The sequence below is a fragment of the Syngnathoides biaculeatus genome, chromosome 18, assembly GCF_019802595.1.
Source record: "Syngnathoides biaculeatus isolate LvHL_M chromosome 18, ASM1980259v1, whole genome shotgun sequence".
In the NCBI taxonomy this organism is placed as follows: Eukaryota; Metazoa; Chordata; class Actinopteri; order Syngnathiformes; family Syngnathidae; genus Syngnathoides; species Syngnathoides biaculeatus.
The window spans coordinates 9,935,552-9,960,237 of record NC_084657.1 but is presented as its reverse complement, the minus strand read 5'-3'; the positions used below and the strand labels follow the sequence as shown (position 1 = coordinate 9,960,237).

The window sequence follows — 24,686 nt, the reverse complement described above, 5'->3', positions numbered from 1 at the left end:
CCAGCCCATCTTCCCCTCGTTCCTGATTAAGCAGAAATAATGTAAAGAGAGTATTCTGTCATGCTGTCAAACAGATTATTCTAGAACTTAAAGTCCTATTAAATAGTCACCCTGACCAAATTAGTTTAATCTGCTGAATCAAATGTTTTTCCTCAAGTCTTCTCATTTCTGCTGCTAAAACCTTGACGATATGGACGAATACACCCCCAGGTTTCAAAAGACAATGACTAAGAGCAAAAAAATTCTTTCAGAACCTGCTTGAAAGCAAGAAAAGTACCTCGTCAGCCATTTGGTACACCTCGTTGGGAAATCAGTGCACATCTCCATCGGCGGAGTTAACTGGGCTGTCATGGAGGCTTGCACCAAGCTATCTTTTACATTATCCATTTTTCCAAACCAAGAATCAAGATTCACTTTTTTTAAATGAGGATATATTTTTTTGACAAGTTTGTCTTCATACTGAAAAGTCAGAAATATAGCTACACAAAGTGGCTTGTGCTTGTTTCATTATCATTTAATTGATCAGCAGAATGATGTGTAATAATAAATTGTTTCAGCGTAAAGACACAAATTAGCGCGTAGCATGTGGTGCAACTTTATTAGCCAGGGATCCAGATCATATCAGTCTGAAATGTTCATTACAAAGTACCTGGCAATCACATTCCGACTTTATTGTATAAATAAAAAATGAAAATCCACCTCGAACTGCGTAACTCTTTCAAGAAGTCTTCATTAATTTGTAATAAGCCCAGTGGTCCCTTTCTTGCTAAATATGTTAGAAGTGAGAATACATAAATAGGGTGGGAGACGGGAGGGCTATCTGCTGATATTGAGGTGGATGCGGTTGGAAGAGAGTGGAGTCTGGATCCGAGTTGGATGGTTTCAAGCTCAGCGCTTGTGCTGTTGGGAACGCCACGGCTGAGTTGAGCTGCAGTGCAACTGGCTGTGGCTCACTCTCAAACCCTCCACCCACAGAGACTTCCACAACTGTCACATGCCACTGAACCATTGTAAACCACACATACGCACACACACACACACACACACACACACACACACACAGTCATAGTGAAGCCATTTTCATTAAAAGAACCACTGGCACACTACCCAGCTGGTCCCTGAGTTGACACTGAAAGTGCACATCTGGTGTCAATGCTCTGTTTGAGGGATGCCATCTGCTTGGATGAATTTAGGGAGGGGTGAGGGGGCGAGGGGGGGGGCGATAGGAACAGAGAAGGGGAGTCCAAAGAGTTGGAGGAGACAAACCAAACACGAGCCTCGTCAATACCAAGCCATTTGAAAAAAAAAAAAAAAAAAGCACATAAAAAATGGATCTGTTTGTCGGATGTACTTTATACTTTGCACGCATTAGTCCTCTTCCGAGTAAGAGGATTAGATGTCAGAGTCAGGTTGGCTCTTGCATCATTTGGAGCTAATGGCAATGAACAGATACCATGCTCAATGATTCCCACTCTCAGCAAAACGCTCTTCTTCCCAACACGAATTATAGTTCTGTATCCGCTATTAGTTTCCTGTTCAACTTGCTGTTATGTGAAATGTTATTCAGGTGCACCAGTCTGTGTCTATTAGACCAATGGCTGCAGAAGTCATGCAGGTATAGAATCCATGCGATGCTCTAATTAAGCCTTATGAGCCTGCTGCATATATGACTAGTGACTGCATGTATGAACAGAGTTACAACATGTGGCATCTTACATCGAGTGTCACAATGACGTGCAATTAACAACTGAATACACAAAACCCAGCGTGTCCACACATTAAACCAAGTGAAGACGAAATCCTCGTAGTCAGCCACTGTTAACCTGGCAAGAGTCCAATGTGTGGGACTGTTGTGGTTTGGAATCAAGCAGAAGATGGCTACCTTATCTTTCTAATTACGCTATCGAGGGCGCATGATGTCGTCGGTCCGGTTTTGTAATTGAGTCAAAATGTCAGGAAAGATCGCATGGATTCAGCCACAGTACTGCCCAAATCCTATCAGGCATGTACCCACACACAGATTGATACAGACAAACACAAAGTGCCTCCTGCCTCCAGCGGCCAACTGAATCATGCTGTTATTAAACCTTGATCGGAATTCCAGCTAGGGAATTATCCACTTACAATTATTAATGCTGCTGTTCCCGGGGGGGGGGGGGGCAATGAGAGACAGACACACACACACACACACTGTATACACACATTGTATAGAAATGTCCCATCATGCATCATGTGCACGCATTCAACACATTTGCACAAAAGCTTTGTAATGAATGAGTTTCATAGTACTCTTTTTGTGTTTATTTCGAACATGTACCATCTATAAATTGTAAGAATCAACAATTGCTATTCTATAAAAGTATGACCAAGTAACTAGTGGAGATAAATAAGTGATGATTTACATGTATTAAAGGAATCAGAAGTAAAAAAAAAAAGGGCTGTTCTAGATTTGCAACTCACCATTCTAGAGGTTAAGAACAATAAAAAAGTATTAGTTAAAATCAGCTTCAGAAAACATTTTAATGTATTTTTGATTGTATTAAATACAACTAACCTCTTACATGGTCAAAGGTAAGTTAAGAGCATATTATGAAATTGGGTGTGGACATACGTACTAATGGCATGTATATTTGTGTAGAAATTCAAGCTACAATGCTCTCATTTGTATAGGGAATATAAAAGAAATAGCATATTCACTATAAAAGCACAACCACACGGAAAAAAAAAAGAAGCGTTTAACTGACTTTTTTTCTTTTGTTTTTTTTTTTAAATCAACTGCAGCAGAAAAGTGGTTCACGCCGAGATATGATAACCCCGCACTACTCGGAGAATGAAATGCGTGCAGTCATAACTTAAAGAGGGAGACAAAGATGGGACATTTTTCATTTTATTTTTCCAATGTACTTAAACCTCAACCCTGCTAATTAGAACTCCAAAGATGTTCCATATTTGGCTACAGTTAATTAACAATGTGAACCCTTTTTCGCACACAGATTATTATACATGAGAAACGCACACGTAAGAGACCGGTGAAAGAGGTAGAAAATAAATGAGTGGCATTATCATGTATGTTCCATATAGATAATAATACAATGTGATTATCAGATTGAAGGAAGATGTAGCTGTAGTTCAAAATAGTCAAAACTGCGTTTATCCTAACGTTTTTTTCCCCATGTTACCCATCCGCCGCAAAGATGTTGACAAGCATTGGGGAGGGAGGTGGCGGCGAAGGCAAATTTCTTAGCTTCCGAAGGAGCATCAGATGCCGAACGAAGGTCGTGTGAAAGGAAATAGCGGAAAGTCAGTGGCGTGGTGTGGAGTGGAATACCTGAGACTCACTTCTCAGTAGTTGTAGCTGTCTGACAAAATTGTTAACATCATGCCAGATGATGGCGCGGGTGTTTTCACGCATCAAATTAGGTGTTTGCCGGAAGATGAACCTGCGGTCTCAATGTCATCGTATATGAAGCAATGTCTGGCTTTGCTGCGTTCTGTATCTTATGATGTGCCAGGTTTGCTGAAACATGAAAAAACTACTATGAAATACAATGCATTTACTATATTTTGGTATGACGCTTGCTTCTTGAAAATATGACATGATCTAATTGTGAGTATTGACCCAACTGGTTCCATGTAAATAATCTTTTCCTCTCTTTACATGATTCTTGAACCCAGTTCATCTTAGTTGAAACTCGCAGTGTGCAACAAAATGTCCTTCCATCGGTTTGGGCCGACTTTGCACTTCAAGCAGTTCGTCATCCTTCCTAATCCTTATTCGTGTTTCCAATGGCTACAACACACGGACATAGATTGTCCAAGCAGTTTGAAATTTCCTCCCAGCGATGATACGATAGTAAAGTCTGCTTAGACTACATGGTGTTACAGGGTAGCTTTTGATTGAAAGCCAGAGCAGGTAGAAGGGGCAGGAGTGAGGCTGGGGGGGAACACATGCAGGCGGTGGGGGAGGTGTGCCGCAAAGGAGGTGGGGTCTGACTTTGATGAGGAGACGTGAAGAAGAGGAAGGGCTCAGGCTCCAAGGTAAGCGGGTGTGCGAGGAGGTGATAAGGAGGCTGCAGCAGATGCGCCACGTGAACGCGAGCACTCGCACAACTACCCTTACGTGAAGACAAACATATTCCGAGAAATACTACACGCTGAAAACTTCCATTTGACTGGAAATGCATTCAAATGGAATCCACCACCACAGAGTTCTTGCACAATATCTTTATTCGCTGCCGCAACACTGGGGATTTCTGCGCAAGCTACACTGGATTTCATGCGATCAAGTGGTACATTTTCTGAGCCGCTTATCCTTATGAAGGTCATGGGAGTGCTGGAGCCTATCCCACTTGTCATCAGGCAGGAGGTGGGGTACACCCTGAACTGGTCGCCAGCCAATCGCAGGCCACATGGAGACAGACAACAGTCGCACTCACAATCGCACCTAGGGGCAATTTAGAGTCTCCAATGAACGCATGTTTTCGGGATGTGGGAGGAAACCGGAGTGCCCACCCGGCGAAAAGCCACGCAGCCACGGGGAGAACACGCAAACTCCACACAGCCAGGGCCGGGATTTGAACGCAGTCTTCAGAACTACAGAACTGTGAGGCCAAGGCTCTACTTTACACTACACTACACTACACTATATATATATATATATATATATATATATATATATATATATATATGAATTATTTTCTAAAGTAACACATATTGAACAAGTAATTTTCAAGGGTAGTGCATTTCAGAGAGCACATATTGTGTGGAACACGGTATGACGGACTTGCATACATTAATACTGCAGTGAAAGTGGCCCAGGGGAGTGCTTTGTGGCTTTGAGTGGTATGGGATAGTGAATAGTAATTTATGGTTAGGATATTTGTTTGGCTGGCTTATTTCAGAAGCCATTAGGATTAATTAAGTGTCGCTAAATGTGGTACTCCCACGTTCTCATTGGATTCTGATCATGTGCGTCCAGTTTACTTTTTCTTTTTATTTAATAGCTGCTAATAGCCTAAGTGAATACAGACGGTAGTGTTGTAATGGTTGAAGGACGTTAAGTGCAACTCGAGGACAGCAGGACACTGACTTAAGCCTCAAACGCAGCAAAGTGAGCAAGAACATCTATTAGAGCATTTAATGTCGTCATAATATGTACTTGCCAATACTGTTAATCAAAAAGTTGTCGAGAGGAAGCCAGCAAGCTGGCAATTAGACACTTGAGTGACTTGTCGGTGTTTGTCTGGCACGAGAAAGTGAGGGAGGGAGGCACAGCCGAGCTTGCTCAGCCTACTTCACTCTTGCCTCAGATAGAGTTTGCACAGGCAGTTGGCACCAATCAAGGATTCATTGAACTAACAAAGAAGGAGAAGAGTGGTTTTGGAATTGTTTTGTGCAAGCATTTGTCCTTCCAAGTCTGATTAAGATATCATCAGACTGATTGCGTGTCTCCTTAGCACAAACTGGGGAGCGTGCAGATGTTTGTGTGATTGCACGCGTCGGTGGAACCCATGTCAAAAAAAAGTTATTGTTGTTATTGTTTTATTGTTTATTTTTCGGCACACTAGCTGGTACACTCGTATTTTGTTCTTCAAAAGTGAAAGTCAGAACCAAATTTATTTTCAGTGTTATCCAACTCGTATCAGCACATGCTTAGTGTGAGAATTCAACAAAGCTTTAAACTCTGGGATTATTTCTTAAAATATAAGCAAGAGCCCTCATGATTTTAAATGTCATATCTGTCCGGTCAAATCAGCACATATGCCACAACAGTATTTTCAACCAATTTTTTTCAAAGGTTAGCATGTTTTTTTGTCCTACTTCAATTTAAATATCCTAGATAATTGAGGTTTTATTTATTTATTTATAGAGTGAAAAGCTCAATGTTCAGACATAACAGTGTAATTAACCACTAAAAGATGATGAATTGATTAAATAATTTTTACAGAAAAATATATTTGTAGGTTAAACTAAGTTGATCCTCCTATCCAGACGGGAATATACATAATTTCTCTTTTTAGGGGGTGTATCACACAGAGGACCTAAATAAGTCATCTAATCTTGTAATAGAAAAAGCAATAAATACTTGATGCAAACATAAATAAATCAGTCAAATATGCAAAACAAGACAAGAAGAATATTCACATTTGATGTTGAAAATCATTCAGTGTGAGTGACTGCACTGGGCCGAATTTGTGGCTGAGTCATGACAGAAGCTGGTTATCTGAGGCCAGCACACTCACACAAACTTGCCGTCTCAAATGGGTTTTTAGAAAGATGAGCTCTGTTTAATCCAGCTCCTTAGTGGGCATATATGTTTTGAATGGGCGTCATCTTAATTCAATTATGTGCTTTAGATGTGTTGTGTACTTCAGTGCTGTCATCTTCAGGCGGCAAGTTCAGGAATCAGATGGAAACGTTCGGCAAGTTGGCACTTTGGTGTCCCGGCGTCCTGAAAATGGCCGTTGAGCTTTATTGGAATTGAGTTTTAATGGGGGGAGAACAACACACTTACCTAGATTAAGCCGGAGCTATTATATTGTAAAGCTGCCTCATAGAGGATTTGCCATCACCAACTTTGGGGCCTCCGAAATATAAAAGCATGCAGATGGGGGAAATGATAAACCATAGATTAATATGATTTCAATGTAGTGAGACATTGTGAATCCATGATGCATTGCCACAAAATTTAATTGAAAAAGAATAAAATGACTGAAAACTTTCTCTTATTCAACCTTCGTGTCAAAAAATACTATCGGAACGATTATATTGTAAAAAATCACAAAGGCTTGATATAATCTGACATGTAATATACCACCATAAAATACAAATATTGAAGTTGATTCTTTATTTACATCTTCAAAAATGTGATGCAAACATTAGCCTGATTGAAATGTAAAGATACAGATTCAAATTATACAAAAAAAAAACATCAACAAAAAATGTATTGTGATTCAGGCATTCGTCCCCCCGCATTAATTGATTATTATTTGTCATCTTAATTAATAAGACTATTGGTTGGGATAAGGACAAAGTATTGTTTAAATACGGTTTTCAAGCATCCATGAATATGAAAAAAAACCCACACCATTTGAGGATGTGCTGTACTCAAGATAAGACTGGAGAGCTTTTCACTACAGCAGCCACAAGCCGTTGACTGCATACAGTACTTTGGAATTCACTCCATTAGATATTCCCCGCAGACTTGTTTACAACAATTCCATCTCTGAGAGTGAGAGTGACACAACATGGCAGTTACCCATGACATTTGTGTGAGAACCAGATCACAGTCATTGCCCAAGGCAAGGCCAAAGGAACACCGATGACCATAAATTGTTTCATCTGTTAGCTACCGAAGTGTCTGCTCCCCAGCGGACATTGGATGCACTTAGGCAATATAAACCCCGCAACTTGATCGTTTCAGGGGCTTCGTGACCCTGCCTTCTCCTCCAACATCTATTATGGGAAATGATGAGGTCTATGCTGGTCTCTACTTTATATGCGTCTCGGCACATTCTGACAGAAAGCTGTCAGCTGTGAGGCTTGGGTGATTTTCCACTGGCAGCATCCATGGAGAAAATCCTGCTCGGATTCAGCGCTGCTTGGCTTTTCTGATGTGAAAGAAGAGTGTTGGAAACGGGCCTTGCAAGTTTAAGCAGATTAATTAGGGTGTAGCGAAGGGTGCGGAAAAAAAAAAATCTTTCTTCTGTAGGTGCCGTATCCACTGACACAGCTTTGCATACATAGAGATGCTTGAATTATGCACACTACCACCCGCATTGTAACCACACTCACACACACATCGAGGAGACACTGCTGGAGGCCAGAAAAGCAGGCATAACCCCACTCGTGCGCTCTCTCTCTCCAGCGTTATTCAAATAACCATAGCCCCCGCATCCATCCCTAAATGTGTTTATTCTCACTCTCCTGTTTTTTACGGGGGGTGGCACAATTTTTTTCCCTTGTTTGCACATTTAATTTTCATTCCCTCTCACATAGTGTTACTTTAAATATGGTAGCCCATGAGGTAAATTCAGTGTAGAGAACACTTCTTGCAATGAGCAGATGTTCAACACTGAACCTGATGAAAAGGATTTTTACTTTTCTTTTCAAGGTTTCCAACATTCATACATTACGTGTACTGTAAATCAGGCCTCAAAATGAGCGCATCCAGAGTTAAAATCTTAACTGTTCCACAAGCACTGATTATCGTCCCTCACCACTGAGCGCACTGGCCGATATTGAAGAAAAGACAAGGGCAAAAAATAACCATCACTGCACCCCTCCTCCCCAAGTTCCTCATCACCATCATCATTTTCATCATTACACAAAATGTGACCGAGAGCAGAATCCCACAATGCTGTGCAAATGTCGACGTGAGTTAGCGTCAAGAACACACAAGAGATATGCATGCATCATCTGGCCAGGAGAACATCACTTGTGGGGAGACAGCCAGAGGCCCTAAGGAGAAGAGGTGGAAAGAAGGAGAGAGGGGGAGGGGGGGGCGTGAAAAGGAGAGAATAGTAGCAGGGTTGCAAGGGGTGGGGATGCAGAACAACAGATGGGAAATGAGAGTCAAGTGAAAAGAGAACAAGGTGCACCATTAGGAGAGAAACCAAGGGATGAAATGAGTGGGATGTTCATATGCAAGGGGAATAATACAAAGAAAGCAATCAGAGAAAATGGAGGCATAATATCCTCCCGCTTCATAATCTCCACAGATTTAACGATAAAGCATAATCTCCACAGGTTCGACAGTACAACACGTGGCCTCAATCTGAGCCAATTACAAAGTAGAGCAGTTTGCCTTTCCATGTTGGCATGGATTGTATGGCGGTATGAATTTGCTGCGTTTGGCCGTATGTTTAAGATTTGGGAGTGTTTTGAAGTGGGCAGACAGCTGGGGTCCCCGTGCATGTAAAAGCCCTCCACATTGCCTTTTATGCCCTTCACTGACCAGATTAAAGCTCGAATGACAAACGGACAGCGGCTGCAAACATCTGTTCTTCAACGCACGGTCCGTTCCTCCACATGCCGAGCACCGTTGGTCACTTCTCGGTCCCCGTCCCCAATGCGGAAAACATCTGCAGCCATAAACTAGTGCACATTAACCACTGGAGCATGACACCAGGCTAACCCACAAACCATGAGGCCATCCTCCTCTACACGAAATACCACAGTGGCGTTATCAAACTGACTGCTATTTTGTGACATTCTGTCTCACTGTCAACAAAGACATTTTCTCTTCCTTATCTTCCTCTATTTAAAAAAAAAAAAATATTGCATGGCAATGGTTTTAACACCCTTCTAAACTTCCATCAAATAGTTAACTGATTCGAACACACTTCTATAAATGTATCTTCCTTTTGACACCGAATGAAGACAGTTTATTCCTCAGGCTAATTTTGCCCATGTCAGTGATCAAACCTTACAGACGTTCAAAAGGTCATTGGAGTCATTATAGATGAACAATTAAATGGAGTGAGGCATTGCTGACATCTCTCAAGTCTCAAAAGTGAACTTAAAGCCAAACCAACGATACACAGTTGTAGAAACAAGGTAGACTCTATGAACAATATTGGATAAGACTAAATGTTTTGGGGCACGGCTCTTCATAAAACCCACAATTAATGGTTGGGCTAGTGCCTTTCGGGCTGCCACAAATTTTTGCTCGGCATTGTGTTGGAAATATTTGGGGGATATTTTCTCATCCAGCACGACTGTGCCCCAATGTAAAAAGCAAAGTCTGTAAACATTTGGTTGGGATGGCTGGGTGGAGTAAAGTTCTGAACTCAAATTCTCATTTGTCCAACTGCTTTTCTACTCATGCCGTATTGTTTACACAGCATCCTCTTTAAGTGCACAAATGCAAGTGTTCTCGACACTCTGCAAAGGTTGGCTTGTGTGCCAAGGTCTGCAGCTCTGAGCCTGGAAGTGTAAAAAGAGAGCCAAGAAAATGTAAAAGGATGGGTTGCGATAGCAAAGTAAAAGAAAAGCTATAAGGTTTCTTCAAAGACTTGGAGGAAAAAAGTATTTGTCATGTTATTGCAGGCAAGTATAAAGTGTTTTCAACCTCATGTTACTACACCACAACCACAATAAATTAAGCATAGCACAGTCGCAAACAGCAAGATGCAAAAAGGCCTGTAAAGGTGTAGCGCTCGGAACATTTACTGTTATAAAAGACGGCACACTTTTGTCTTGAATAAAAGATGTATTTATGAAACATCCAGGTAAGACATGAGAAAACAGGTGCTTTAGTGGATGACCTTTGACAAAAGATGCAGCATTCAGCGGAGTCTTGAATTAATAACGGTTCCAGATAGATGTCCACTCACTGAGGTGCATCCCGGGAAGTCTGATGTCGACTTCTTATGAATCAAAGGATGCAACGGATGGGGGTTGTTGACGTTTTACGGGCAAACGGAGGCATTTGGGATGAATGAATGGGCAAACGGAAGTCTGGAATGGGACACTTAGCGTTTCTAACATGCTTTGGCCTAGATTACTTTGGTTGCTGGATGGGCCACATCAATAGAAAACTAAGTTTACATCACTGACCTAAAAGGCAAGAAAATACAGTACGTGAAGTGTGCATTATGTCACAGAGAAATGTGTTTTCTCAACACACTACTCCAGCATGTACTAAAGAAACTAATTTTATTTTGCTTTTTTTGGGGGTGGGGGGTGGGGGGGATAATGCTCACAACTGTGCAATTCGTCTTTTTGCTAAGTGGCCGAGCTTTTTAACACAAATGCCCTCATCAGCATATGCAAGTAGCGCAACGGTACTGTACTTGTCACACTGTCAACAAACGTGGGTTTTAATGTTCTCAAATTACTTTTACAACGCCCTGAACATCATCAACAGTGAGCGTCTTAATAAATTAATAACTGAATATCATCACCATCAAACCTGACTTTACGCAGGTCCCTGGCAACAGACTGTGGCACATTTTACAGAAATGACAGGAGCAATGATTCAGTGCTGTTCCTGTATAGTGTGAAGACCCACCAAATTGTTCTAATGGAATACTTTAAATCAGTGCCAAGTAATCTAAAATGAGGTATGTAGCCATATTTCAAAATATAATTTAATATAATGTTCAGACATTACATCATTTAATTACAACCAGTAATGTAAAATATATGGCATCATGTTATACAGTCAGCTGTATAAAGTTAATAAGGAAAAAAACATACTATATAAAACTCACTGGAGGTCATGCTAATTCTGTCAAATGTAAAAAAAAATGGTGTATTTACTCAGGGTAGTTTGGTAAAAGGGTTGAAGTGCACTTTAATTAATTGGTTGTGGAATCGAAGAACATTAAATGGCACATCTAACGAGGCTGCAATGTCAAAAAAAAAAAAAACACATCTGCTGGCGTTGGAGAAAATTGTATGTAACCCCTCACAATCAAGCCCCACTTTGCAGAGAGAGTTTAGGGCAAAGGGGATGTTTTGCTGAAAATGTTAGTCTAGACGGCCTGACTTATTGATCAGTGATCTGACCGAGTTCTGTGCAATTGGCTAACCATGCGTTGTATTGATAAATCCATGGCTCTGTCAGCAGTGCAGAACAAGTAATTGGGTTTGTAATTGTGCCTTTTTCCTCTCCAGTGAAACACACACACACCACCACCACCACCATCTTCGGCGCAAGCATAAAACTACAACCTGATAAAGTTGCTCTCAAATGTATATAAGATACAAGGCAAGATGCCTCTACATTGACATTAAATAAATCTAAATACAGACTGTGGCCATGGCAGATTTCTCCAAAAGCTCGGGCAAGGTAATGCAGACGGTGATCGCTTTCAACACAAGTACAGTATGTGTGTGTGCGTGCGCATGTGTGCATATGCGTCTGTGCGTGTGTTTGTATGGGATTGGGGTTGGAGTTGTTGGGTAGATGGACAGATACTGCTATGCTGAGACAATAAAAAAACAATTGTGACTCGAGGGATTGCGCTCTCCGTCACGTGCATTACATTGTTTGACAGCATCCGCCGTGTCATTGTGTTGCAAAAGCTGCACATCTATATCAGGTGTCACAAAATGAAAAGGCCATCAAAACACACACCCAAAGATTAGTGTGAATATCTGTCCAACGCCATCCACAAACTGTTCCCTTTGTTTGTAATTGTGTGTTTGCAGAAAAGATCGCACATATCATCACATGTTTGTGTTGCAGAATGAATTTGGACAACACATGGAACAAGGCTACAAGCGACAAAACATTTTGCATCCATCTTCACATCAGGCATACGCTTTCATCCCCAACCGACTGTAAGAAAGTGCACCTCGGCTCTTCAAGGTGTTTGCATGGTCCAGTTAACAACAGATGCTAGCCCTTAGCTAACTTACCAATTCTCATAATGTGCAAGCCTCCAAGGAGCAAGCATGGTCCAGTTATCACCAGATGCTAGTGCCTTGTCACACAGTCTCAAGCCAGCAAAAAGAAAAGAAAAGAAAATTTATGATTGCGTCTGTCCTCCCTGCCAGGGCAACCCATCTTTCCACACATATGAGCACGAGAGTAACATAAACAAGAGAACATAAAGCTTTGGCACATTATGACACCGTAATTATATAAATTTAATCAAATAAATGTTGAGGTATGTTAAGTCCTGTGACGGTACAATATGCCCATTTGAACAGCAATAAACAACACTAAAATTATTTATTTCTACTGCTCGCCATTACCGAAAATCAACTTTTTGTCATCGATATTAAATTGTTCGTACAGGCTGTTTGACTGTAATTTTGTCTATTTAAAAGAATTTGCCAACAGCAGCATTTGGATGTGACAAGTTTGTAATGATGGGAATATATGTTTGTATGTTTGTTTTTTTTCTGACATCAAACTCCACGTCGGAAGATCAGAGTTGAGATTCAAACCTAGAACCTTAGAGTGTGAGACTGGTGTCTTATTTCTCAAAGGGCGTACACACATTCTCAGTGTTGTACTGCATTACATAATGTATTCAGGTGTTGCCCCAACATGATCAAAAATCAAAACATTACCTCAATAGAGCAGATGTGACTTCTAACTACAAGCTCATGGCGGACTGGCCTTTGAAATAATTGCAAAACCGAATCAAAATTCCAAATTTTGATCTGCTGTAATAACATAGAGATATTGTTACGAATTTGCCTTTGAAAAGACATCTAAGAGTTGAAAAACATGTTTTTCGAGAATCCTGATTTCAAACTGGTTAGTCGACAATTTGTTGTGACGAATATATGTATATATATGTATTTATTGTTTTGTTTTGTTTTTTTTCACTTTATGAGGTGATAATTCATTAACACGGGTTTACAGTCGAACCGGCCATCCGAGGGAAGTCGGAACTATGATGTGGCCTGTGACAAAAATGAGTTTGACACCCCTGACCTCGCTGCATAAAACTTTGTGGCCAAGATTGCCTCTACCTCAACAGTCCAGAATATGGTGGCTCAACAGCAAATACTGTAAGTACACAAGAGAACCATCTGACTCACAACAGATGGTGCAATGTGGCCAACATATCTACTCGCAGAAAACATTGACAATCTGCCTAGAAACACACAGAGCTGGCAGGCATTACATTTTGGATTATTGCAACGGGTATGAGTGAAATGCCTGATTAAGGCCAACGTGCCACCTTCCAAAACACCAGAGAGTAATTCCCAGTTGAAGCCCTTCTGAACTTTAAAGTGGCATGCTACATTTCCGGATAGCCACCAAAAGCGCAAAATAAGTGCTTAATGGCTTGTCCACAATGACATTTTTGCAATACAGCAGAGTCCGCCACCCACCTTGAGGCCTGGCCCAACCATCGGAAGCTTGAACAAACAAAAATACTTTCTAATCCGCCACCCACATGGCGTATGCCAGCTCTGAAGCGCAAATACAGCACGGAGGTGAGCCTAAATGATTCCATCCATGCGAGGCGTTTTGTGAGCAAACACCATTTCATGCCTGGGGAAAGCATGGCGTTGACTCTCAAATTATGCCAATTAGGCTAATGTTGTTTACTGCACAGTCCGTGGCGCTGAACGGCTCAAAGGAATGCTCAACACTGAAGAGAACACAGTGACAAGGAAGCAGAGCAAGAGAATGAGACGTGGTAGGAAAGACACCGCACAAGCAGAGGTCAAGGTAATTTATGACAACCCTCAGGGCATAATTTAGATGATGACAATGGAAAAAATAAAAATAAGAAAATACATTTTATTGCCCACATTTATTGGAGCACACGCGCACACACACACACACACACACCACACACACACAAAACAACTAAATATTAAAGAATAGCCAGACCGCATTCTCTTTCTTGGGGGCTGTTTGAGGCATTAAGGCAGAGCTGGCAGAGCGCCCTGGATCCTTGGGCATGGGTCATCCCCTGGTTCCCCCATCATCATTGTGCCTGCACAACAACTCTGAAGACCTCCAATGACTAACATGCATGTATGACTTGTTTAGCGACTAAAATATCTCTGTAGTGTGGGGTCTCAGTAATTGCTAAACGAAGCCCTCGTGATGAGAGTAACTTCTTTTTTGGGGCGACTCGAATTCTTTGCAGGTTTTTTTGGCTCTCCTTCGACACTCCCACCACACACCAGTACCTATACCTGGCTCATTGCCACTTTCTTGTCCTGTTCTGTCCTCTGCTGTCTAATGTCATAATCATTACATTCCGTCTTCAAATAGCCCAACACTGTCTTGTCACTACACATTATACAAATAGAATCCAACTTCTATGTACTTTGCTATACTGTTGTGGTGCTCTGTCCTCTTGTTTTTTTTTTTCCTCTAACCCCTTGCTAATCTTGTTCTGTCCAAACCTAGTTTCAATAAACATCACTAAATAAACACTTGAATTTTGTGATAATGCAATACGTAGAGTCATATGTTTGTTCTTTTCTGTCCTGTCATACTGTGCAGGAGCTGCTCCAATTCTATCAACATCCTCTCGTGATAATGATGGTGATGGTGATGATGATGATGATTAGTGCCAGTCAACTTGTGCCCTGGTCTTGACCAGTTTGGCAACATTACTTTGAAGTTGCACATTTGCTGACTAAGGAAGCGAAAAGCGAGCACCGTGGTTGCCCTTACGTGACTCTACATACCAACAGCAGGTGACTATTAAAAACGCATGCTTGAAATTTGAGAAACATGGCAAACTTCAACTATTCAAGCATTTAATATCGCTCTAATTACTAAAAACAGACATGGTGTTTTTTATGTGTGTGAAATGTCATGTTATAATATGCTTCAAATATACACAACTGTATCGTATGATGTCACTGGCCTCACTGTTCTAATCCTTTTATATGGGACTGTCGGCTGTATCTATATCTGTAAATATAATGACTTCAACATTAAGAACACACGTGCAATCTAACCCCCAGTCTATTGATTCTTCTTCATGAGTAGAATTTATGTGAAAATACAATGTTCGTGTGCAATCTTCCATTAATTATAAGAAGTGGGCATCAGTTTTCCCAGTATCCCCTTGATATGCTTAATCTATCCGCCATATCTATTAAATTTACATGAAATTAAAACTGTGCAAACTATGCATTGTGCATACGACATACACCTTCCTTGACAAGCCTGTATAACACAACTGCAACCTTTTATTAAGTACATATCCTCAGCCAGTGATGGAGCAACAATTTTCCGATTAGAACAGTTGAGGATGTGCATGGATTTAGAAAACAACATTTTGAGCAAGCTTCATCATTATCGGACAGATCCTGCAACGTCTGAAGAGGTCAAGCAATTATACATCCCTGAATGCATCATACTCAGAATTTAAAGACTGCTACCTGCTACTAAAAAAGCACTCCGAGGGGGAAAAAAAAAGGAATGGGAATACTAACTTTCAATGAATTTGCAAAAAAAACCATCAACATACTGCACATGAGTGGATTAAGTCATATTTGGATGTAGTTTTTACTCCAATAATATTTATGCGAAATAAAATCTGACAAGCTTTAACCATACACTCAATGTTGGCATCCTGTAAGGATGAACCATAAAAATTAAATGAAACAATTAAAATCCCACACAATACATCAGATGCTTGAACTGCAATTTTGAACTGGGGATGAGGGTACTCAGTTCTTTAACAGTCATGCAAAAGGAAAATAAGCCTTCACTCTTCTTCTTCTCAGACGGTGTTTTTTGGAAGGTAAAAACCAAACACGGTTAGACACACATGGATTCATTAACACATGTAACCAAAGCTTCATAAATGATGCATTAGGATATGCTACATAATTCCAGATTTAGTTGAAACAAACATGGTTTGGATTATGATTCTGTATATTTGCTTCCTGATCTTTGCTGCGTCGTCAACTGAGCTTGGTGCCAGAAACGCCCGTAGCTACCTAAAACAATCCTCCGAAATAACCGAAGCTCCTACGGACAGACAGCGGGATGTGGTGATTAAAAAGACGATGCGGAATTACATTACAAATGCCTGTTTGAGCTGAGAAATAACGATTTGCTTTATTTTATTCCAAGCAGCACCAGGAAATCTCCACAAAGACTGCCAATACCTACGAGACCTGCACATATAATTGGCTTGCTCTATTCATTCAAGGGGATCAGTGGAGAAAAATATGGAGTCTTTGGTTTCATTCTAAGAAACATTATGCATTATCTTCAAACGCCATCCAGGATTTGCCTAATGAAAACGACGAACTCTTCAGGTAGAACATAAAGCATTATTTACTCAGTACGCTATACTCACATACATGCAGGATCATGTGTCATTATATTCAAATGTCACATTTTCAGAACGGATTAGATTTGTCTATTTGAGCAAGATGAAAAGGCGCCATAAAAAAAACTAAACCAGACGTGTGTGGAAACATAAGGCAAATAGGGAATGAGCTTTTGAGATGACAAAAAAATTCAGATGAGGTCTCAGCCAGGGTTCCCTTAGACTCTGACCAACTATATTTACCTTCTAATTTTGTTAGCCGTGCACAATTAATGAAGCAGAAAAGGGCACAAGAACACATATATGTAAGGCTCGAGTTGCAGAGTATTGTGGGGAAGTAATGTACACATGTCAATATTTCTGAGCAATTTTCATTGGTCTGAAGTAATAGCTAACGAGTACGAAACTAATCGACCACAACCTGCTTAGCACGGCAGGGAAGGTGCAGGCCATCCCAGCTGTACATCCCGGACTAGACAAATACAGTCGACCAGTCCACGGCATTGTAGTAAAATGCCATTTTCAATCAGGATCTTGCTGTCTAAATGAAATATCCTGTTACTATGTCTTTCATTTCACTATGAGATGAGAACTGGAGAGCAGGAAAAACAAGTGTGGGTGTTGGTGAGTGCAGGCAAGTATCTGCGGTGTTTGTGTGTGCACGTCTGAGCATGAGTGCATCTTGTTCATGGCAAGAAATCAGCTCAGTTTAGCACATAATGGAAATGTGAATAGCCCCAAGCTCCTCTCCCACACGGGGAGAGCGCTGGCTGGGAGCAGGATGCATCTTTCCAAATCCAAATAGTGAAAAGGAGTTTGCTAGGGTAAAATCTGGGCTCCGTTCTCTCTCCTCCCCCGGAGCAATTCACAGTTTTGCCCATACATTACTCAAACAGGTCATCCAAACAGGTCTCACTAGCAGGGTGAAAGCATATTCACACACAAATGTGCACACATTCACATGCACTCACTAACTTGTAGGTTCAGTGAATAGGTGACACTGCACATAATATAACAGATGAAATCTATGGATCCCGAAGCTACAAAATGTTATGCTTAATTTAGTGTGAAATCTACCTTTCCAGGGGAAACTTCAACACATCCCAGAACAGTAAGTTCACATGATTATAATATACCGTCGCTTGACTTTCACATTGAACTGTCGTCATGCAGTGTCGGCTAGGGCATCACGGTTCCATAAGTCCAGAAGTCTATGAGGAAATCTCAGACTTACGTGCTACTTCGAGAGATGCGTTTCGGCTCACAGCCTCTCCCAGATAGTTACGGGCCACGCACACGTAGCTGCCGTCGTCGGGCTTGCTCCTCCGTCCGTGGACGATGCGTAGGAAGAAGAGGGACCCCCTGGGCAGCAGCATGCGGTGCGAGCGAGGGTTGTCGCGGTCCGTTTCCACACGCTCGCCGTCCTTGTACCATTCCACTGTAGGGGCTGGACGGCCCTCTGCCTTACAGTTGAGAGTGGCTGGTTCCCCCTTGGACACAATCAGGTCAGAGGGGTGCTCAACAATGCGGGGAGGGGAGTCTTCCTGGCGAAGACGAGACCCTGGAGGGAAAGAAATGAGCACAGCAATATAGGTCCTCATCAAATTGCAACAATAATAATAATAATAATAATGTGTTGTATAATTACAATAGGCGCGCAATCAAAACAGGTTAGCACATCTGCCTCACAGTTCCTGGACCTGAGTTCAAATTCCGGCCTACATTGTGTGGAGTTTGCAGATTCTCCTCACCAGGGGAAGAAAAAAAAAAAAAAAAAAAAAAAAAAAAAAAATATATATATATATATATATATATGTTTGTTGAGCCTTTATTATCGCATACCCAAACAGCACAAGCCATTTTCAATACTTAATGTTGGTCAATAATTTCATGCATGAATAAATAAATATAAAAATACATAAACATACCCACGTAAGGACTGACAAAAAGTATGACATTAGGGAAACAAATTAAAGTGACCAAAATCATGATCTGTCGATGTCGTGAAATTTTTGGTAGCAAAGAAATATCAAAAGCTTTCAAAAATCAACTTTGAATGATGGGGAAGCTGATATTTTTCAGCATATTCTGTAATTTACTGTGAAAAAAAACAAGCTATACTATCTGAAAATGATCAAGTTACATAATTGAGTTACATCAGTTTGTACGCACAATTGCAGATGGAACAAAAATATCATTTTGGTCCAATCCTTGAGAGCCAAATTAATTAGCGTCAGGGTCTTATTGACTGCGCATTGTTCTCACACACGGACTTTAAAGTTGCGTTCACATGCGGGAACTGAGCAGTCATTACATCTCATTAACTTTTTCATTAACAGGTTCTATCAAACGCTGACATCATCAAAGATGTCACTGTGAGTGTACAACGCCGAACCGTACATCAGATGATTCACTTTGTACAATCACAATAGAAGAGCATGCCTTGATCTCCTTTCTTTTTTTTTTTTTTTTTTGTCCTTGATGGCAACACTGAAATGCTCATTCTGGAATTTCAGAAAGATCATCTACCTGCCTATAGGTGCTACGGTGGGGCAACTGGTTAGAGCGTTGGCCTCACAGTTCTGAGGACCGGGGTTCAAATCCCAGACCCGCCTGTACGGACTTTGCATGTTCTCCCCATGCCTGTGTGGGTTTTCTCCGGGGACTCCAGTTTCCTCCCACATCCCAAAAACATGTGTTAATTCCCCCTAGGTGTGATTGTAAGTGTGATACCATCTTGGAATTCATGGTGTAACGTGTCTTTTTAATGCAGGTCTTTTTAAAGGTTTTGTCCTTTTTTTTAATGCTTGTTATAATCTGTAAAGGGAAAATTCAATGTGTACTCTATTATATAGAGTAATTTTTACATTTATCCTTAGCAGGGCTGCAGGATTTTTTTTTCTCACCAGAAGAGGAATTATAAATGGACTGTATATTAGAAGTAGAAGTGGTAGAAGAGGACTGTATATTACGTTTGGCAGAACACTTGGCAAATAACTGCTTTTTCACACAAACCCCCAAATGTAAATTTTTTACTGTCATGATTTGTGACATCACACAGACACCCAGCCTTTTCTTGCAGTCAGTCTGCTAAATGCATAACTGCTACCCTTTGTGATTTTTATGAATTTACTTTTCACAGCGGTTGGCTTTATTTTTACACACTCCCAAGACAGTTTCACAAGTGGATCATCTACACGGAGGCAGCCAATCAGAGGAAAAAAGGAGATCGTAGCCAAATATGGACGAAGCGGATGCAAAACTGGGTCAAACAGAAGTTACTGCCAGTGTGGTGTTTTCTGGACACTCTTATGACAAAACCAAAGCATTTCTTGGAATGAAACTGACACTTATTCTAAGTCCATATTGTGGAGGTCGAAAGAGCCAGAATACGGGACCTTGAAAACTTTTTCTTTCCTTTTTTTTCCCGTCTTCTGCATCTTCTCCTCTATTTTCAGCTATCTGCAAGCCTTCCCTCATCATATCCGTAATTGCCCTTTTGTGTCTTCAATTTCCAACATTGTTTCTACCGCTATAGCCCGTGTCCCTTCTATGCACGTGTCCAAACATCATGTCTCATGATGGTCTTCAAAACGTGATCTCCAAACCTTCCATTCTGTGCTCTGATGAGCAACTGTTCTGACCGTCTCCATTCTCGTCACTCTCCCAAAGAGAATGTAAGCATTTTCAACTCTGCCAGTTCCAATACAAATAAATTGAAGGATGATCGGCTTCCTTGGACAAAATGCGTTTGCCCTTGGTGATTCTTTGAAAGTTGGTTAATTGTGCCTTTGTAGTGATGTGACCCGTTTTGATTCTTTTCATTTCGAGATGGGATCAGTGCGTCTCAATTCAAAGCAGAGTAATCTCAGCAAGCATTTTATTCATTCTTTGCAACCTCTTGAACGTCTGTAATGTGATATAATTCCTTTTAGGAGATGAATATGGGTCTCAGGCATGCAATCTAATGTTCGATACTCCCATATTAGTTTGTCTGAAGGTAAACTGAAGGTTCATTTTATTACTGAACATTCTTATATCTTCTTGTATGCAGTCTAATTTCAGATGATGGTTGGTGCATTTAGTTTAGTTAACTGTCAGAAACAGGGGTACAGCAAAGCTAATTTCTGTTCCTCAAATCACAACTTCTCCAATGCACCCGAAAGGGACAATTATTGGACTGCAAGGTGACTGATCGTAGCACAGTAAATTCTGAGTTGTAAATGGAAGCCCAAAATTCCAAAAATATCAGTAATTGCATTCCACAAATTTGCATCGTTTCTATGAGAAAGGGAAACGTCCTCTGATCCTCTTGGAGGGAGTTGATCAGGATCTATCCATGGTGCTGAATTCCTAGATTGAGTCAGGAAAAAAAAAAAAAAACGAGAATAATGTAGGGAATATGTTCCATCAGAGGTGAGGTCAACTCCTCATAGTCGTACGTACAGTTAAGAGGAAGCAATTTCAGGTTGTAATGAAAATATTTTCTGACATGATTTCTTGTGTCCATATTCACAAAATTTTACATGTGCATTTAACCTGCCATATCATTCAATACATTAAGTACACACTGGATCATAGGGTGGCTTGGAACCCCCAGGGAGCAGTTTTAGGTTTTAGGTGCCTTGCTTATCAGGTATCTACTGCCCCGTTTGGTTGTCTAGTAAAAGGCTCCTGTTTGTTTGGCTGGTTGGATTATTAGAGTCCAGGTAGGATTGCTTTGATGCACACCAGTTATAATATAACAACAAGGATGATGATCAAAATTATGTTTTTGTATCTGTAATGAGTAATACAGTTCATAATCGCTGCAATTGGCTGCCAACCAGTTCAGGGTGTATCCCGCCTCATGCCCAGTGATAGCTGGGATAGCCCCCAGCACTCCCGCAACCCTTGTGAGGATAAGCGGCTCAGAAAATTAATAGATGGATGGTTCACAAGAGTCCTGCCGTGCAACACTGAGGTTTACACAGTATGTGGCATAAGAATAGCACCATGGTACACGTTCAGTTAATTAAGTTTTTTTTTTTTTTTTATCTGAATGTTTTATGTTTATGTCCTACAGATATTTAATGTCAAGAACTCTAAAAGCGTAGGTTAGTGATGAACTGTGGCACTTTTCAACTTGGGTCAAAATAGATTGGCGTCATCACTGGATGAAGGGAACTGTAGTAAACTGAAGACCCCCAGACGTGATTCTTTTACAACTCTATTAACATTTCCTCACATTTTATTACCATTTCAATTTCTACTTATTTACATACCTTCCTGAACAGAACAAAGTGCTAGTCGTTAATAAATAATATGCTGTGAGCTGACTCATATTTGCATGAAAATGCATATTCAGTAATTTATCATTCCTCTACAAAAAGGTAAAAAGTTGAAAGAGTCTGCATTAAAGCACTTCCTGATGCTGGACTGTGTCTCCTCGGTATTCTGTCCATAAAGAGTAATATATGTACTGTACATACAACATTATAGGATCATCTACAGTACAGTAAAACAATAAATGCCAATCCAGTCAATGAAGATCAATGCAAAAGTACCCTAAAAGGCAGACATTTAGCTCAGGGCTCAGTCTTGATTTTCATAATGCACCAAATAATCTGTATCAGCCTGATAACAGACACAATCGTCACTAAACAATTTTACACTCTTGTTTTAAAGTGTGCATGTGAACAGTGCTGAAGGAAAAAAAAAAAAAACAACAACAACGTATAAGTCTACTCGCAGACACTTTTGTGTGCAATCACACCGCCACAGGTCTGTGGTGTAATATGCTGGGAGCACAAAATCCCTTTTCCTTTACGAGGGGATATAAATTCTCAAGAGGAGAATTTTCAGACTGAGCACCTTCTCCACACCACATTAGCCGTCATTACCGCAGGACATAAACTCTCGCATCTGCCCGCGCGAGTGAAATGTTGTGGCACGTAGTACAGTAATGACTCGTGCGAAAACAATACTGGAGAAAGCTGCGCATTTATTTGCAATCATGAACTGCTTTGTTACACTTTCGAATGGCAAGAAGGGACTTCAGTTGTTCCAGGAAGTCATTCTTCAAGTTTTGCCAAAGCACATTCAAAAGCACACCACACCATGGAAAAGCACGCATACAATAGGCGACTGATCGCACCTAAGTGGCAGTGCTGTATTTCTTCCTTAAAGCGAGATAGATTGTGAGGGCTCCGGTGAACAAAAAAATGGGTAGCATCATTTGAATGAACACAATTGAAACAAAATACCGCATAAGTGTAATCATTTCTGGCTTACCATTGCTCATTCTGGCGAAAAGAAGTCCACAAAGAAACAAATATTGTATCGGACCCATTCTGGCATATTGACCCCTTCAGCTAGCGGCGCATGAATTCCTTCTCCTCCAGCGATCAATTCATAAATCAATCCCCGTCTTCACCTTTGGGACTTTTGAAATATCTACAGTTTCAAGAAAGTCACCAAGGCACTCGCTGCGGCGAGGGAAGAGAAGCCAGCAGCCTTCATCCTCTCCGGTCAAAGCGCACCAGTGAGCGGTGGTCCGCGGACACCTTGCTGTTATTTCTGCAGTCACCAACCGCAAGCAACACCAGCGACGCCCCGCGCGCTCCACTCAAACGCGGATTCGTCCGGCTCCGAACACATTCTTCTCTCCCACGGGCACTTTTCTTTTCTTGCTTTTGTTGTTGTTTGGTGTTGTTGTTAACGGCGGTGAAGGCAGACAAGCGCGCCCATCGCCACGCGGGACAAGTTGAGGGATGGACGCGCGGCTGCGGTTGTGGAGGAGCAGAGTTGGGCAGCGGCAACGGTGCAGCAGCTCACGCGGCCCCTCCTTCTCCGTGCACAACGATGGGGGGGGGGGGGGAGGCTCTGGCACACGTCTCAATAGCGAATGTAACATTCACCTCCAACGCTCGTGCTAACACTTTACAGGTTTGTCGGTCCTAGCCCCCACCCCAGTCTTTTTTTTTTTTTTTTAACAGAATATTTCAACTTGCTTTTCCCAAGGGGTGTGTGCATCGCAATGTATCATATCAATCCCAAGACACCGTCAAAATATAACCCCCGAGAGGATACCGACAATATGAGTGAGTGTGTTCTTTTGGCACCATTGCATTATTATTGGATTGTTTTTCGTTGCTTATCAGGAATTAAAAATAAAAAATCAAAACAATGACAATTAATATTGAGTGGTATTGAGGTCGTAGGTGGGAAAACTTTGGTGGAAACAAAGGGGAAAATACAGTATACAATGTGGTTAAAAAATATTTAAAATGTCTAAAAATGTGAAATTTTTTATTTTTATTTAAAATTTTAAATGTCATTTTAAACATTTAATCAATTATATATTGGTAATAAATAAATCAGTTCGGGTAAAATGTTTATCTTATTAATATTATTCTATTTGTATTTTATCTAATGTTTCCATTGATCCGTCCATTTTCTGAGCTGCATATCCTCACTAGGGTCGCAGGAGTGCTGGAGCTAACCGCAGCTGTCATACGGTAGTAGGCGGGACACACCCTGAACTAGTTGCCAGTCAATTGCAGAGCACACAGAGACAAACAACAATCGTACTCAGAATCATACCTAGGTGCAATTTGAAATCTTCAATGAATGCATATTTTTGGAATGTGGGAGGAAACTGGGGAAAATCCACACAGGCATGGCAAAACATGCAAACTCCACACAGGCAGGATTTGAACCCCCGGTCCTCAGAAATGTGAGGCCAACGCTCTACCACTGCCCCACCGTGCTCCCCCCCCCAAAAAAAAAATCAATTTTAAAAATTATTGAATGAAATAAATGCATTTGAAACAAACCAAATGCATGGAGGAAAAAGAAAATCTAAAAATTTATGCAACAAATGTTGACTGTTGATACAGCTCAGCAGGCCTGATTGAAGAGTGTGGCGGACCACATGTGCCCCGCAGGTCACACGTTGCCTACCGCTGACATTACGAG

General features: G+C 41.1%; 1 protein-coding gene across 1 annotated transcript in view; it reads right to left on the bottom strand.

Moving 5' to 3' along the window:
* Positions 1-23,119, bottom strand: part of LOC133491666 (roundabout homolog 2-like) — a 57,410-nt gene extending 34,291 nt beyond the window's left edge. Inside the window, 2 exon segments of the mRNA XM_061803092.1 lie at positions 17,962-18,288; positions 23,001-23,119. Coding sequence (XP_061659076.1) covers positions 17,962-18,288; positions 23,001-23,058 — 385 coding nt within the window. The 5' untranslated portion in view covers positions 23,059-23,119.
* Between the last annotated feature and the right edge of the window lie 1,567 nt (positions 23,120-24,686).